The 12609-nt window shown below is 44.6% G+C and overlaps 1 protein-coding gene across 3 annotated transcripts in view; it reads left to right on the top strand.

Moving 5' to 3' along the window:
- LOC134407024 (acid-sensing ion channel 2) overlaps positions 1 to 12609 on the top strand; it is a 486045-nt gene that overhangs the window by 433395 nt on the left and 40041 nt on the right. For all 3 annotated transcript variants that reach the window (XM_063138760.1, XM_063138759.1, XM_063138762.1), the window contains exon 3: positions 10115 to 10242. In XM_063138760.1, the coding sequence (XP_062994830.1) occupies positions 10115 to 10242 (128 nt within the window). The remainder of the gene's footprint in view (positions 1 to 10114; positions 10243 to 12609) is intronic.

Here is a 12609-nt window from a genome sequence, read left to right as displayed (position 1 = left end):
TTCTTAATCTGCTGCCTGACCACAGGATGTCAGATCCCCACATGATGCTCCAGGACATCCCGTACCCATCTGAAAGAAGCCTAATGTGTATATAGACCGGCAGGGGTCCTCAGCGGATGGAAACCATGTGCACAGTGGGGATGTCTCAATCCCCTAAACAAGTCATTGAAATATTGTTCGCTATTAGCATCAACTAACATCCATAATGCAGTATATGTATGCTTTTCAGTTACTCAGAAATTTTCTCATCCACCCACAAAAAAATTGAATAGAAATTGAAGAAGTAGTAGTACTTGCAGGCATAGATAGGATAAAGTCAGCCAATTGCTCTTAGTTCCAACTTTACGAAAGCCTTTTGCAACAAAGCAGCAAACAGGAAGGAGAGCTGGCATAGCAAGAGTTATGAGCCAGGAAACCTCCAGTTCAAATTTCACCTTGACCACAAGCTCAGTACTCTCAAACCTTAAGTTGCAATATATGAATAACATTGGGCTACCTTACAGGATTGTTGTGAGGATGACCAAGATAATGCAAGCAAAATGTACTTGAAATGCTCTTCATCAGCCTTCTTCAACCTGGGGCGCTCCAGATGTGTTGGACTACAACTCCCAGAATGCCCCAGCCAGTAGTCCAACATATCTGGAGCGCCCCAGGTTGAGGAAGGCTGCTCTACATTAATGCCTGTTGTTGTTGTTGTTGTTGTTGTTGTTGTTGTTGTTGTTGTTGTTATTATTATTAGAGACGGCTCAACCTTACCAGACAGGAAAAACTTGCCTGTTCATCCCTCACAAATACTTTGGAGAACAGAGAACAGAAATTAAGATGAAATAGCCCTTATATTGGCAACGTTGGAAATTAATTTTAGAACACACACTAGGGTACAAAATCAGTAGGCGCCAACGTGGTGGCTGGTTTCCAGTGGCCAGAGGACTGGAGAGAGCATCCCTTTACATTCTCAACCATTCCAGATTGTGCAAAGACAGGCCCCATGGGTAGAGGAGGCACTGCTCTTCACAGAGTCGCCCTTAACCTATAGAAAGCGATGAAAAACAGTGATGGAGAGGGGTGGGGTGGGGGTCGGGTAGCACACTCCTCCTTGCATGTTGGATTTGAATAGGGCCATAATCCTATGCAGTATAAGATGTGTACAGTACAGTGGGAGGACTACGCTGCTACTTTGGACATTTGCATAAGTAAAAAAATGGACCCAGATCCCTCCCTGCCCTGAGGATCTTACAATCTAAAGTTCCACAATAGGGGAAGAACGGTAACAAGGGATGAATGTGCCCAAGTGCTGTTTTCCAAGCTTAGGCTTCATTTCAGTCAGTGATGAGAATTAAGGGGTGGTGCCAAAGTTCCCCCCTCCCCCAGAAAATGTAGGCTTCAAGGAAGGCTTTGAAGGGAGAAAGAGAAATTGTTCTGGGAGGAGGTTTCATACATAACGCAAGCAAGGAGATTGCAAAATTATGAGGTTGCATTTCACACATTTGCTGCCTCACAGTGAGCCTGGGTTATCCACAAGAAAAGACTTCAAGCCTTCCCCCAGCATATTTCCCACGCTCAGCATCAAGCCAAGGACTTCAGGAAGGTGGGACCTAGCCATGCCCCGTGTCTATCCATAGTTGCCATTTTGGTTTCTGGCCAGATGGATATGATGGCCACATCCCCATGGGTATGGCAGGTGAGTTCTCCTTAAGGACCCTAGGGCACTCAGGGCAGCACCTTCCTGTCCTAGATATTACGTAATGTGCTTTTTAATAATACACCTCAGGGCATAAGGCCTGTGGATTTTGACTGTGAGCACAATCTGCTCTGCTAAAAATAACCAGCATGCGTAATGCACTTGGTTGCAACACTTTCTGTTACTCAGGGAGCCGGGAATCACAGCTTTGCTGTGCAGAGTGACTTCAGCAGAGAAGATGAAATCTGGCCTTCCCTAACATTTGCTAGTTTGGAAAAGATCGGGAGTGAAGAGTTTCTGTGTACCCTTGCATGCTAGGGCTAACCAGGATGCTGTTACATGTATCCTTGATCTTCCTCCCTATTGTCTGGTTTGCATTGGTGCCCTCCTGCAAAGCCAGTTGCTGATCATTTGGAAGCTGTAAGATCATGTGGAGGCCTAGTCTGCCAGGCTCAGATTTGTAAGGACATCTATCTATGCCAGATGTCATTTCTCAAAAGCCAAGAAAAATGCATTCTACACACAGGCCTCATCTACACCATGCAGGATATTGCACTATGAAAGTGGTATATAAAAGGCAGGAGCCACACCAAGCAGGATATAAAACTATGAAAGCGGTATATGGTATGTCAATGGACCCCAACAGTTGTCAGTGCGCTACAATACTGCTATAAAGCAGTAGTGTGGGTCATGCCTTTTATATACCGCTTTCATACCTCTTTCGAAGTGCAATATCCTGCTTGATGTAGATGAGGCCTGTTGGAGGACTACGTTTTGGAGTCATTTCAAGCAGAGGAAGTCTCACCTATAATTTGTGTAACTGCTGCAAATATAGCAGCAAAAAGGGGGGCAGATTTTAACCGCCCACACTTCACCATGATATCAACTCACGTATCCAAATCACCTGCCTTGGTCACAAGCCAAGTTTCTAAATAAATCTCAAATTGGTCTCCAAGGGGGATATTGGAACCTGCCATACCTAATTTTCTAAAAAGAGTGGTTCTGTAGCCCAAGCCTGTCCGAAAAGAATGTCCTCTGTCCTGGGAGACCTTCCAAGCCAGATCAATATTTTAACAAATGTAGACTTCACACTTACACCCCCTGACATGGCGCTCTTCAGGTGCGTTGAACTACAATTTCTGTAACCGAAATGGCCCATGGCTTGCTTATGAAGCAATCCCAAGGGCACACTTACTATTCTGCTATCAGCTGAAACTGGAGTGTTGCCAACTGAAACGAGAACTTAACTGTATTTCTAATTACTGTCTTAAAATTCAAGCCACACAAGATAAGAGATTACCAAAACTGAGTTTTAAAGTACAAACCTCTAATGATGCTCTCCAATTGATACGTGTCCTTTGGATGTTCTTAGGCAGACTTCTTTAATCTCAAGAGACTTGCTGCTAAAACAGAACTTTACAAACATGCTGAACTGGTAGCCAAATGACATACCAGAATCAGAAGGGCTGTACTGAAACACATATTGAGGCAAGGGAAAGGGGAGATTTGAGACACTATTAAGTGTCTAACTGGCAGATTTGAGACACTATTAAGTAGTGATATGCGGAGTTTTTGTAAGGTCCAGTTTTCAATGGAAATGTTAACATTTGTGTGGGACAAAAGGATTAGTGGGAACTCCTCTACCTTATACTCTTTGGCATGTTTGTTGCACAGTTATATAAGAGCCATTATTTCCCCCAGTCTGTTCATGCTTCCATTTTTTTGTTACCAAAAAGGATATCTCAGCAGTGTGATCCTAGCCAATCAGGGAACCTGTAGTGAGCATGATGTCACACGGCAACATATAGCCGGTGGGATTTGGTTGGATGACAATGTCACTGAGGGCAAACAGAACCCTCCTGTTGCCCTCTCTCCGAATGGGAGAAGGAAGGGACGCTTCCTCAGTGCCCAGGCAATTTGTTTTCCATGTTCCATTGTCCATCAGTGCTGCATGGCAATACTTTTGCCTTGATACAGTTTTGAATGAATGACTAGTTGGCGCTGAATGGGGATAAGGGTACGCAGCCCATTGAAAGTAGTGTAGTGGATGGATGACACTGCGTTACTTTCAAATAAGATTAGGCTGAGGGCGGGAATGTCAGCCTCTTCCTTGGACCCCATGTCCACTTGTGAACAGTTCAATATGCAAAAAAAAAAAAAAAAAAAAAAAAGCCAAAGCAGAAGGTGTGGGTGTTTTGGGTGTGGGTGTGAAAATGTTCACAGAACCACATCCTCTCCACTTCAGCTCATTTACACTGTTAAGGCGAGTTAATGGAGATTTGACGCAGGAGAGCACAATCTACTGGGAAGTTCTGTTGCACAATTGCCATTGAAATGAATGGGAGCGGCAGAACATGGAGCTGGCACTTTGTCCTTCTGGAACATTTACTAATTTGGCATTCCCTTCTCATTTATAGACATATCCCATATATTCTAAACCAGCCTTCCTCAACCTGGGGCGCTCCAGATGTGTTGGACTACAACTCCCAGAATGCCCCAGCCAGCTCTGGCTGGGGCATTCTGGGAGATGCAGTCCAACACCCCTGGAGCGCCCCAGGTTGAGGAAGGCTGCTCTAAACCCTAGACTTAGGAGTCGGGAACCTCAGGTGCCAAATCTGGCACTCTGGAGTTCCACAGGTGGCCACGTCCCCTTTCCCTAAGCCACCAGACATTCTCTGATTCTCTGGCATTTGTGCATTTCCCCCTCCATTCTAAGAGGTTGAAATGTCTCTCCTAAGGCTGTATGGCTGGCAGGAAGCTCTTTAAGCTAAAATATGCTAGTATTTTTGGCCCAACCCCTTTTGCCTTTGGGTCCGCCCACTTTGCCTTCAGCTCCACTCACTACTGGACTACTATGCCCAGGAACTTCTCCAAAATTGAATTCTGCCTTCGGGCTGAAAGAGGTTCAAAACCACTGCTATACATAAATAAACATTCAGGAGTCCTTCTCCAGGAGCCCCCGGCAAAGGAAGTGAGGTGAGTGGCTACCAGCAGGAGGGCCTTTTCTGCTGTGGCACCCTGGCTTTGAGAGGGTCGCCTAGCATCTATCTTGTCCTTTTTCTGGCCCCAGGCGAAGGCCTTTTTATTTTCTCAGTATTTTAGCATTTTACCATCATAGTCTTTTAACTCTGCTGTTTTAAATCTGAATTCTAAATCTCCGCATTGCTGCTTAGTTTCGTGGGTGTAGTTTCACACAGTGTTGTGGGGCAAGTGCACTCTGCACATGTTAATCTGTTCATTCCTTCTGTAAATGTTGCAAGGCTAAATCCTTGTGTGAATAAAGCAGGCTCCAGGGGGCTGTCTAAACGCTCACAAAGCCCTTGGGTGGGTGTGCGGTGGCGCAGCGTTGAATATACGACAACACTGCAATCGCATACCCACCCCAAGGCTTTCCACCAAAGCTGCCGAGAAAAAAAGTCAGGGACTTACCCCAGCTTTTTTCATAAGAGTGCAAAACAGCATCAAGACAGCCTAAAGCCTCGCTCCGGAGTTGCAGCGGAGGGGTGGCTGAGACGTGCCTCGTGGAAGGCAACTTGCGATTGGTCGCCTTCCACCAGGAAGAGGCCGAGGGCAGCTGCCCAGACCCCCTGCGCTCCCTCCTTGGTGTCAGGATTACCCAACGCCACCGTGGGGAAGGGCAAGCGCTGGGTTTTCGAGGGATGTAGTGCCAACGTGGCGCTGTGAAGACCCCCACCAGGACTGAGCTTTGGCTTGTCTACAACCCCAATGAAACCTCAGCACATCCCAGTTTTGAAATCCAGCATTCAGAACTACATCCTTCCACCCCAGTTTTGTCCTTCCCCTTTTGTCTGAGCCTTTTCTATGCAGCATCCTTTTTTCTCACTCTATTTTCCTCGGCTGGCTAATGGGTGGACTTTAATATTCATATGTTTGCACATTGGAGAGCCATAATAACAGCATGAAAAAATAATAATGCCAAGCTGTAATGATAAATCCATGTGTTTCTTAACAGGCCGACTTTTGCCAAGCTAAGCGAAGGGTGCATCGTAAATGCGCACAGGGTGAAACCCTCGGCAGAAGAATCATCCGACACGCTTAAACCACTGATCAGATAGGACTGGGTTTCAAAGCCAGTTGTTATTGATCAGTGCAACTCCCTGATTGGCTGAAAGCTCTTCTCCAAAAAATAATCACACAGCTGATGTGGAAACAGCAGTTTCCCAGAGAGACTGCTTGGCATTATGTAAGGGAATGTGGTCTTGTGTTGATGCTTTTTGCTTTCTTTCTTTTTTAAATAAATCCCATTTTTCTCTGAGCTGTTTTTGTACTTTTGAGACAGAAAGGCAGAGTTTGAAAAGGTTATATATTAATAGGCTACCCTCTATGCCGCATCTGTAAAGCCTTTTAAAAGATGTTTGGCTGCAGATGACTCTAAGCTGTAGAAACACCCCCCTCTTCTCCCTGCTCCTTGTGCGCGCCAGCGCATTACTCCATTTTCTGAGCACACGGCTAGAATTATCTGAATGAAAAACAGGGTGGGTATCAAAGGGGTTTAAACAAACATTGATCTAGAGAGGTGCTTTTTTAAATGTGGGTCTTCATTGCTAGAATGTGAAATAGAAACAGTGGAATTGCTTGCACAGCTTTGCCATCTGCGACCCAGGTAAGACAGCTGAGCTTCTAGAGGGAGGCTGAGAGGTGAGCCGAAATGAATGTAGGGTGGGGGGCGGGGGAATGTTCCAAAAAGGCACAATGTGAATTATTAGCTGGTTTTCCCCTTCAGAAATCGAACACTGAGTGCCATCCATCTGGGATGTTTATGTACAAATCTGCCCCTAAATCCCGCTGTGACAGAAGTATGTGTGCCAGGGGAGCATTTTATAATGGTGTGCTTGGTGAATATGAAGAGTTTATCACTAATATGTAAAACTGCAACACAGGGCCCCCAGGGAACACAGGTGTGGAGGCTGGAGAAAAAGCCCATAAGCTGGCTCGTAAGTGGGTGTATCATAGAATCATAGAATAGCAGAGTTGGAAGGGGCCTACAAGGCCATCGAGTCCAACCCCCTGCTCAATGCAGGAATCCACCCTAAAGCATCCCTGACAGATGGTTGTCCAGCTGCCTCTTGAAGGCCTCTAGTGTGGGAGAGCCCACCACCTCCCTAGGTCACTGATTCCATTGTCATTTTCCTGATGTCCAGCCGGAATTTGGTTTCCTGTAACTTGAGCCCGTTATTCTGTGTCCTGCACTCTGAGATGATCAAGAAGAGATCCTGGCCCTCCTCCGTGTGACAACCTTTCAAGTATTTGAAGAATGTTATCATGTCTCCCCTCAGTCTTCTCTTCTCCAGGCTAAACATGCCTAGAGAAGAGGAAAAAGTGAAAGGAATTCCAAAAGTCAAGGCAAAGCTTGTTTGTAGCTGGCAGCTTAAGTAGAAGTCGCAGGTTAGTGGATTTTGAGAGAAAAGGCTGAGGCCATAACTAGACATGGACCGTGGGATGCATGACCCACAACTCCCAGGTAACATCTGGTGAAGGAAGATGCATGATTTGATGTTGCCAGTGCTTCACTTCATGTGCTAAGGTGGGGTGCTAAGGTGGGGTGACATCACATCAGTTACCATCTTTGACTAGGGCCATAGCTAGACCTAAGGTTTATCCCTGGATTGTCCAGGGGTGAAATCTGTTCATCTAGGCGACACACAGGGGATCCAGTGCTCAGGCAGGGGCGAACCCCGGATGATCCCAGGATAAACCTTAGGTCTAGCTGTGGCCTAGTTGTTACCAGATGGGGGCAAGCATTAGCTATACAACTAGGTTGGGCCACAAAACCATGTTCTCAAGCCATTCAGGTGTTTGTTCCTTTAAACCGCACTATTTCAAATGCACTAAATTTGTCTGATTTTGAATTGCAGCTTTCCCCCCCCCTTTTTTTCTTTTTGCACACACCAATGCTCAATCTCTACATTCCAGCTCCTATCTCCATTAACCGTGCTATGGGGAAGGCAATATGAACAAACAAAACAAAAATAGCTTGGTAAATGTCCAACTTGATTCACCCAAGATCACTAGCCCATGTGAGATTTGAGTCACTGGGAGAGTGGTGGACTCTGCACTGGGCAGCCATTCTTACTGGCCTACTTGGACTCAACATATTTCATTAATCCAAGGTATACTTTAGCCTGGTGCCTGCACATGGTGCACCATCATTGGAGACTTCCTGAATTAAGTATAGGTTCCCATTACGTCCAAACTGGGAAGCTATAGTTACCAGGATCAGAAGCAACCAGGATCTGAAATTTCAAATTGCGGTTTCAGATCCAGTTTGTTGCAATTCCTGTATTAAGTAGTTTCTCTGTTTGAATGTAACAGTAAACAGTAAACTATGGTTAATTAATCCATTGAGGCTTCTGTCACAGTGTACCAAATAAGAAGAGTGGAAAGGCCAGTGTAGGCAAGTGGAAGACTCATGCATATCTTCGCTAAATAAGCCAAGTATTTTATGACCGAACTGGGCCACTGTCTCTCTTTGTTGAAGCGTGTAATATCCCAGGGGAAAGAGGGAAACTCAAGATGATTGTGAGGGACGTTTCTTGACCTGCTGGTCCCAAATTGAAAACTGGAAAATTACAGGATGGTTGGTCTTCATTTGAACCCAAAGAGATATCAGAGAGAGGTTTTTTGGTTTGTTTTTTTTACCTCTAATAGTTAAAAAAAAGTAAAAAATAGAACCCTTTTCTCTTTTGAACCTAAGTTAGCAAATGCTTTTTTCCCCAAGCCTGCTTATCCCTTACCCTAAAATGAAGCCCAATAGGAAGAACACTTTTCAGTGGTGAGAAAGCCTGGTCTATACATGACCGAGAATGAGGTAGTAGAAGCCTGAGGCAGTACAGAGGACTGTGACTTTACCATTTTAGGTTGCAGACAAAGGATACATTTCCGCCAAGAAGCGCCAAGCATCTCCCCACCCTCACCCCGCAATTTTGTCCTCACAACAAACTTGAGAGGTAAGTTAGGCTGAATGATAGCGACAGACCCAAGGACATCCAGTGAAGTACATGATAGAGTGGGAATTAGAACCCATAGGGTGACCCTATGAAAAGGAGGACAGGGCTCCTGTAGCTTTAACAGTTGCATAGAAAAGGGAATTTCAGCAGGTGTCATTTGTATATATGGAGAACCTGGTGAAATTCCCTCTTCATCACCACAGTTAAAGCTGCAGGAGCTATACTAGAGTGACCAGATTTAAAAGAGGGCAGGGCCCCTGCAGCTTTAACTGTGATGAAAAAGAGGAAATTTCACCAGGTTCCCCATATATACAAATGAAACCTGCTGAAATTTCCTTTTCAATACAACTGTTAAAGATAAAGGAGCCCTGTCCTCCTTTTCATATGGTCACCCTAGAACCCAGGTCTCTCTGGTCCTAGTCCAGCAAAAGTTCTAGTTGAGTCCTCCCCAGCTGTGTTAGTTAAGGTGACCCTATGAAAAGGAGGACAGGGCTCCTGTATCTTTAACAGTTGTATTGAAAAGGGAATTTCAGCAGGTTTCATTAGTATATATGGGGAAACTGGTGAAATTTCCCCTACATCACAACAGTTAAAGCTACAGGTGCCCTGCCCTCTTTTAAAACTCGTCACTCTAGTATAGCTCCTGCCCTTTAACTGAGGTGATGAAGACAATTTCCATATATACAAATGACACCTGCTAAAATTCCCTTTTCTATGCAACTGTTAAAGATACAGGCGCCCTGTCCTCCTTTTCATATAGTGTACTATTTTGAAGGTGTTTCTTTTTTAACAAAGGGAACATTAAAAAATGTATCCCCCTCTTGCAATCTGAAGTGTTACTGTCCATTCTACTGCCTTGGGACTTATAATACTTCCTTCTTCATAAGAAGACCCTTATGTCCAGAGTGTAAAATTACCCAGCTGCACCATTGCATGTCTCTACCAGGCCAAGGATTCTGTCAGCGAGTTTGATGGGAGACTTACCACAATTATGGGGCAGCCAGTGAGAATGCCTCTTGATAAAGGCCTTGTTCTGCAAACATTTATAGGAGGTATTGAGAGCTGTGTGTGTTCCAAAAGCACACAAAGCATGCACAGAAATTGGTAATGAGTATATAATTATAAAATATTCCTCAGAGGAAGGGCTGGAGTTTAAGATACGTCAGTATTGGTTTGCACCATTTGGGATTTTTCATTTTCTTTTAGGCGTCTCTTGATGTTACCCTCCTATGTTACTGCATAACATTTGGGTACTCCTTGGGAGTAGGCAAAGTAAAATTATCTTATGCAAAATAAGCAACTGCTTGCAAATTGGCTTACTTCTTTCATTTTGTAGAATTCAGCTTTTCTTGACATGAAATTATATTTACAATTATTATTTACCCCAGAGAATGCTCAGCATATTAATTGTTGATAGTGCACGATATACTCCCAAACTGATTAACATTTCCCATTCTATTGACAGACGAAACAACGTTTGAAGCAGGAGTTAAAGTCCAAATCCACAGTCAGTCTGAGCCTCCGTTTATTCAGGAGTTTGGGTTTGGCGTGGCACCCGGATTCCAGACTTTTGTAGCCACACAAGAGCAAAGGGTGAGTACTGCTTTCTTCATACATGTCGTCTGCATTCCATCTGAGGCTGGGAACATGAGGACAGCCATGCTGGATCAGACCAAAGTCCTATCTAGTCAAGCATTCTTTTCTCACAATGGCCAACCTAATGGCTATGGAAACCCACAAGCAGGACACAAGCACAACAGCACCTTCCCATTCCTGTTCCCCAGTAACTAATATTTGGAGGCATGCTGCCTCTGATACTAGAGGTAATCTATATCCCTCATGACTAGTAGCCATTGATAACCAGCAGTGAGTAATGGAGAGTTTGTTTACACTCTATACAGATAAATATCTGCAATATAGACCGTTAGAAGACTTCTCCGCAATATAGAGAACATTTAGGCAGGAAATTTGTATTTGTATTTTGAAGCAAGCCGTCTTCCGAGAGGGGGATATTGCTCCTGTTGTCACTCATTAGCCTTGAATAATCTTTTGAGAGGTGGACATTGCTCCCGCTGCTATTAATTAGTGTGATTCAAAAGAACTGTTTGAAAAAGATTATTTGAAATGGGAGTATGCCAGATCCACATCTAAAATACGTCTTCTTGAAAGGGCAAGTAAAATGATAAAGGGGCTGGAGCATCTCCCCTATGAGGGAAGGTTACAACAGCTGGGATTGTTTAGCTTGGAAAAAAGGAGGCGAAGGGGAGACGTGATAGAGGTGTACAAAATTATGCATGGTGTGGAGAATGTGGATAGGGAGACATTTTCCTCCCTCTCTCCAAATACTAGAACCCGGGGTCATCCCATGAAGCTGATTGGTGGGAGATCCAGGACAAATAAAAGGAAGTATTTCGTCACACAGCGCATAGTTAAATTATGGAACTCACTACCACAGGATGTAGTCATGGCCACCAATTTGGATGGCTTTAAAAGGGGGTTGGATAAATTCCTGGAGGAGAAGGCTATCAATGGCTATTAACCCTGATGGTTATGTGCTACCCTCAGTATCTGAGGGAGTATCTGTGTGCACCAGTTGGTGAGGAACATGGGTGGGAGGGTGCTGTTTCACCATGTCCTGCTTTGTTGGTCCCTGGGAGACCCTCATTGAGGTGATCGTTCCATAATTCGGGGGGCCATCACTGAAAACCTTGTTGCCATCCTCCGAGGTTCAAGTTGGGAGAAGCGTTCCATCAGGTATTGTGTCCCAAGCTGTGTAAGTCTTTATAGGTTAAAACCAGCACCTTGAATCAGGCTTGGAAATGTACAGGCAGCCAATGCAAGTGGGCCAGAATTGGTCTTATATGTTTGAACCTTCTGGTTCTGGTTATCAATCTGGCTGCTGCATTTTGCACAAGCTGCAGCTTCCGAACCGTCTTCAAAAGCAGCCCCATGTAGAGTGCGTTGAAGTAATCTCATTTGGAGTAATCTAATTTCTTACTCACGTTTTTTATTGTAATCTGCAAGTCTATATGTTCACATTATGGGATTACTATAAAATGATATATTTCATATTTAGAGGTTGTATGCAAACATTGAATTATATTGCTATTGCTATTTTCAGATTCTTGTGGTTTTCCACTCACTTGTATTTTCATGCCAAGTCAAACTGTTAGTGCGTCTACCTACGTGTTGTTCACACCGTCTGGCTGTGGCTGTCCAGGGTTTCAGACAAGTGTCTTTCCCTACCAGAAGATGGCATGGTTTGAATCCAGGATCTTTTGCATGAGCTATGGCCCTTCCCCAAGATGTGCCCCTTCTTTCCCCTGATGCAGGGGATTTTCTGGGAAATTAATCCATGATTTCTCACTCCCAAGCTGAACGTCGTGCTCCTAGACCAGCCATTTTGGGGGCATGGGCATATTTGGATATTTGAGAGAGTGCTGTAAGCACCATTGCAAAATGGATGCCACAGTGGGAGGGGCATGCCCATTTATGAGATGGCTACCATGCCACACACAGAGCCAGAGAAAGGGAAGACACGCAAGGCAAGAGACCGAGGGAGGTGTGCCGCATTGGAGACCCCAGCCTTAAAGCAACAAGCTGGGGCGCAGTATAGTGGGCAATTTCCATCCCTTTAATGGTACCCTAAAATCTGCTACTTGAGACAGATTTTGCCTTTGCCTATAGCCACCCCCTGTGCACTGTAATATTAGGTACTGTGGGCACAGCAATGTGCATTGAGCCTTCTTTGAATCTCAAGTCCTGCTTAAAGTGCAAAACTTTGGGATGCTCAACAGCTCAACTGGGCTCACCAGCCAAGCACACATCCAAAAATCCACGCTGTTGAATTCTACACTTATTTTATCAATTCATCCACGTACAAATTTTTAAATTTGCCAGGAGAGCACGTAAGATCATTCCAGGCCTAATTAGGACCAATTATAGTTGGCATTAAAACTG

This window comes from Elgaria multicarinata, chromosome 11, assembly GCF_023053635.1.
Source record: "Elgaria multicarinata webbii isolate HBS135686 ecotype San Diego chromosome 11, rElgMul1.1.pri, whole genome shotgun sequence".
NCBI classification, from domain to species: Eukaryota; Metazoa; Chordata; class Lepidosauria; order Squamata; family Anguidae; genus Elgaria; species Elgaria multicarinata.
The sequence above is the reverse complement of the archived record's forward strand: the minus strand, read 5'-3'. Positions and strand labels throughout refer to the sequence as shown.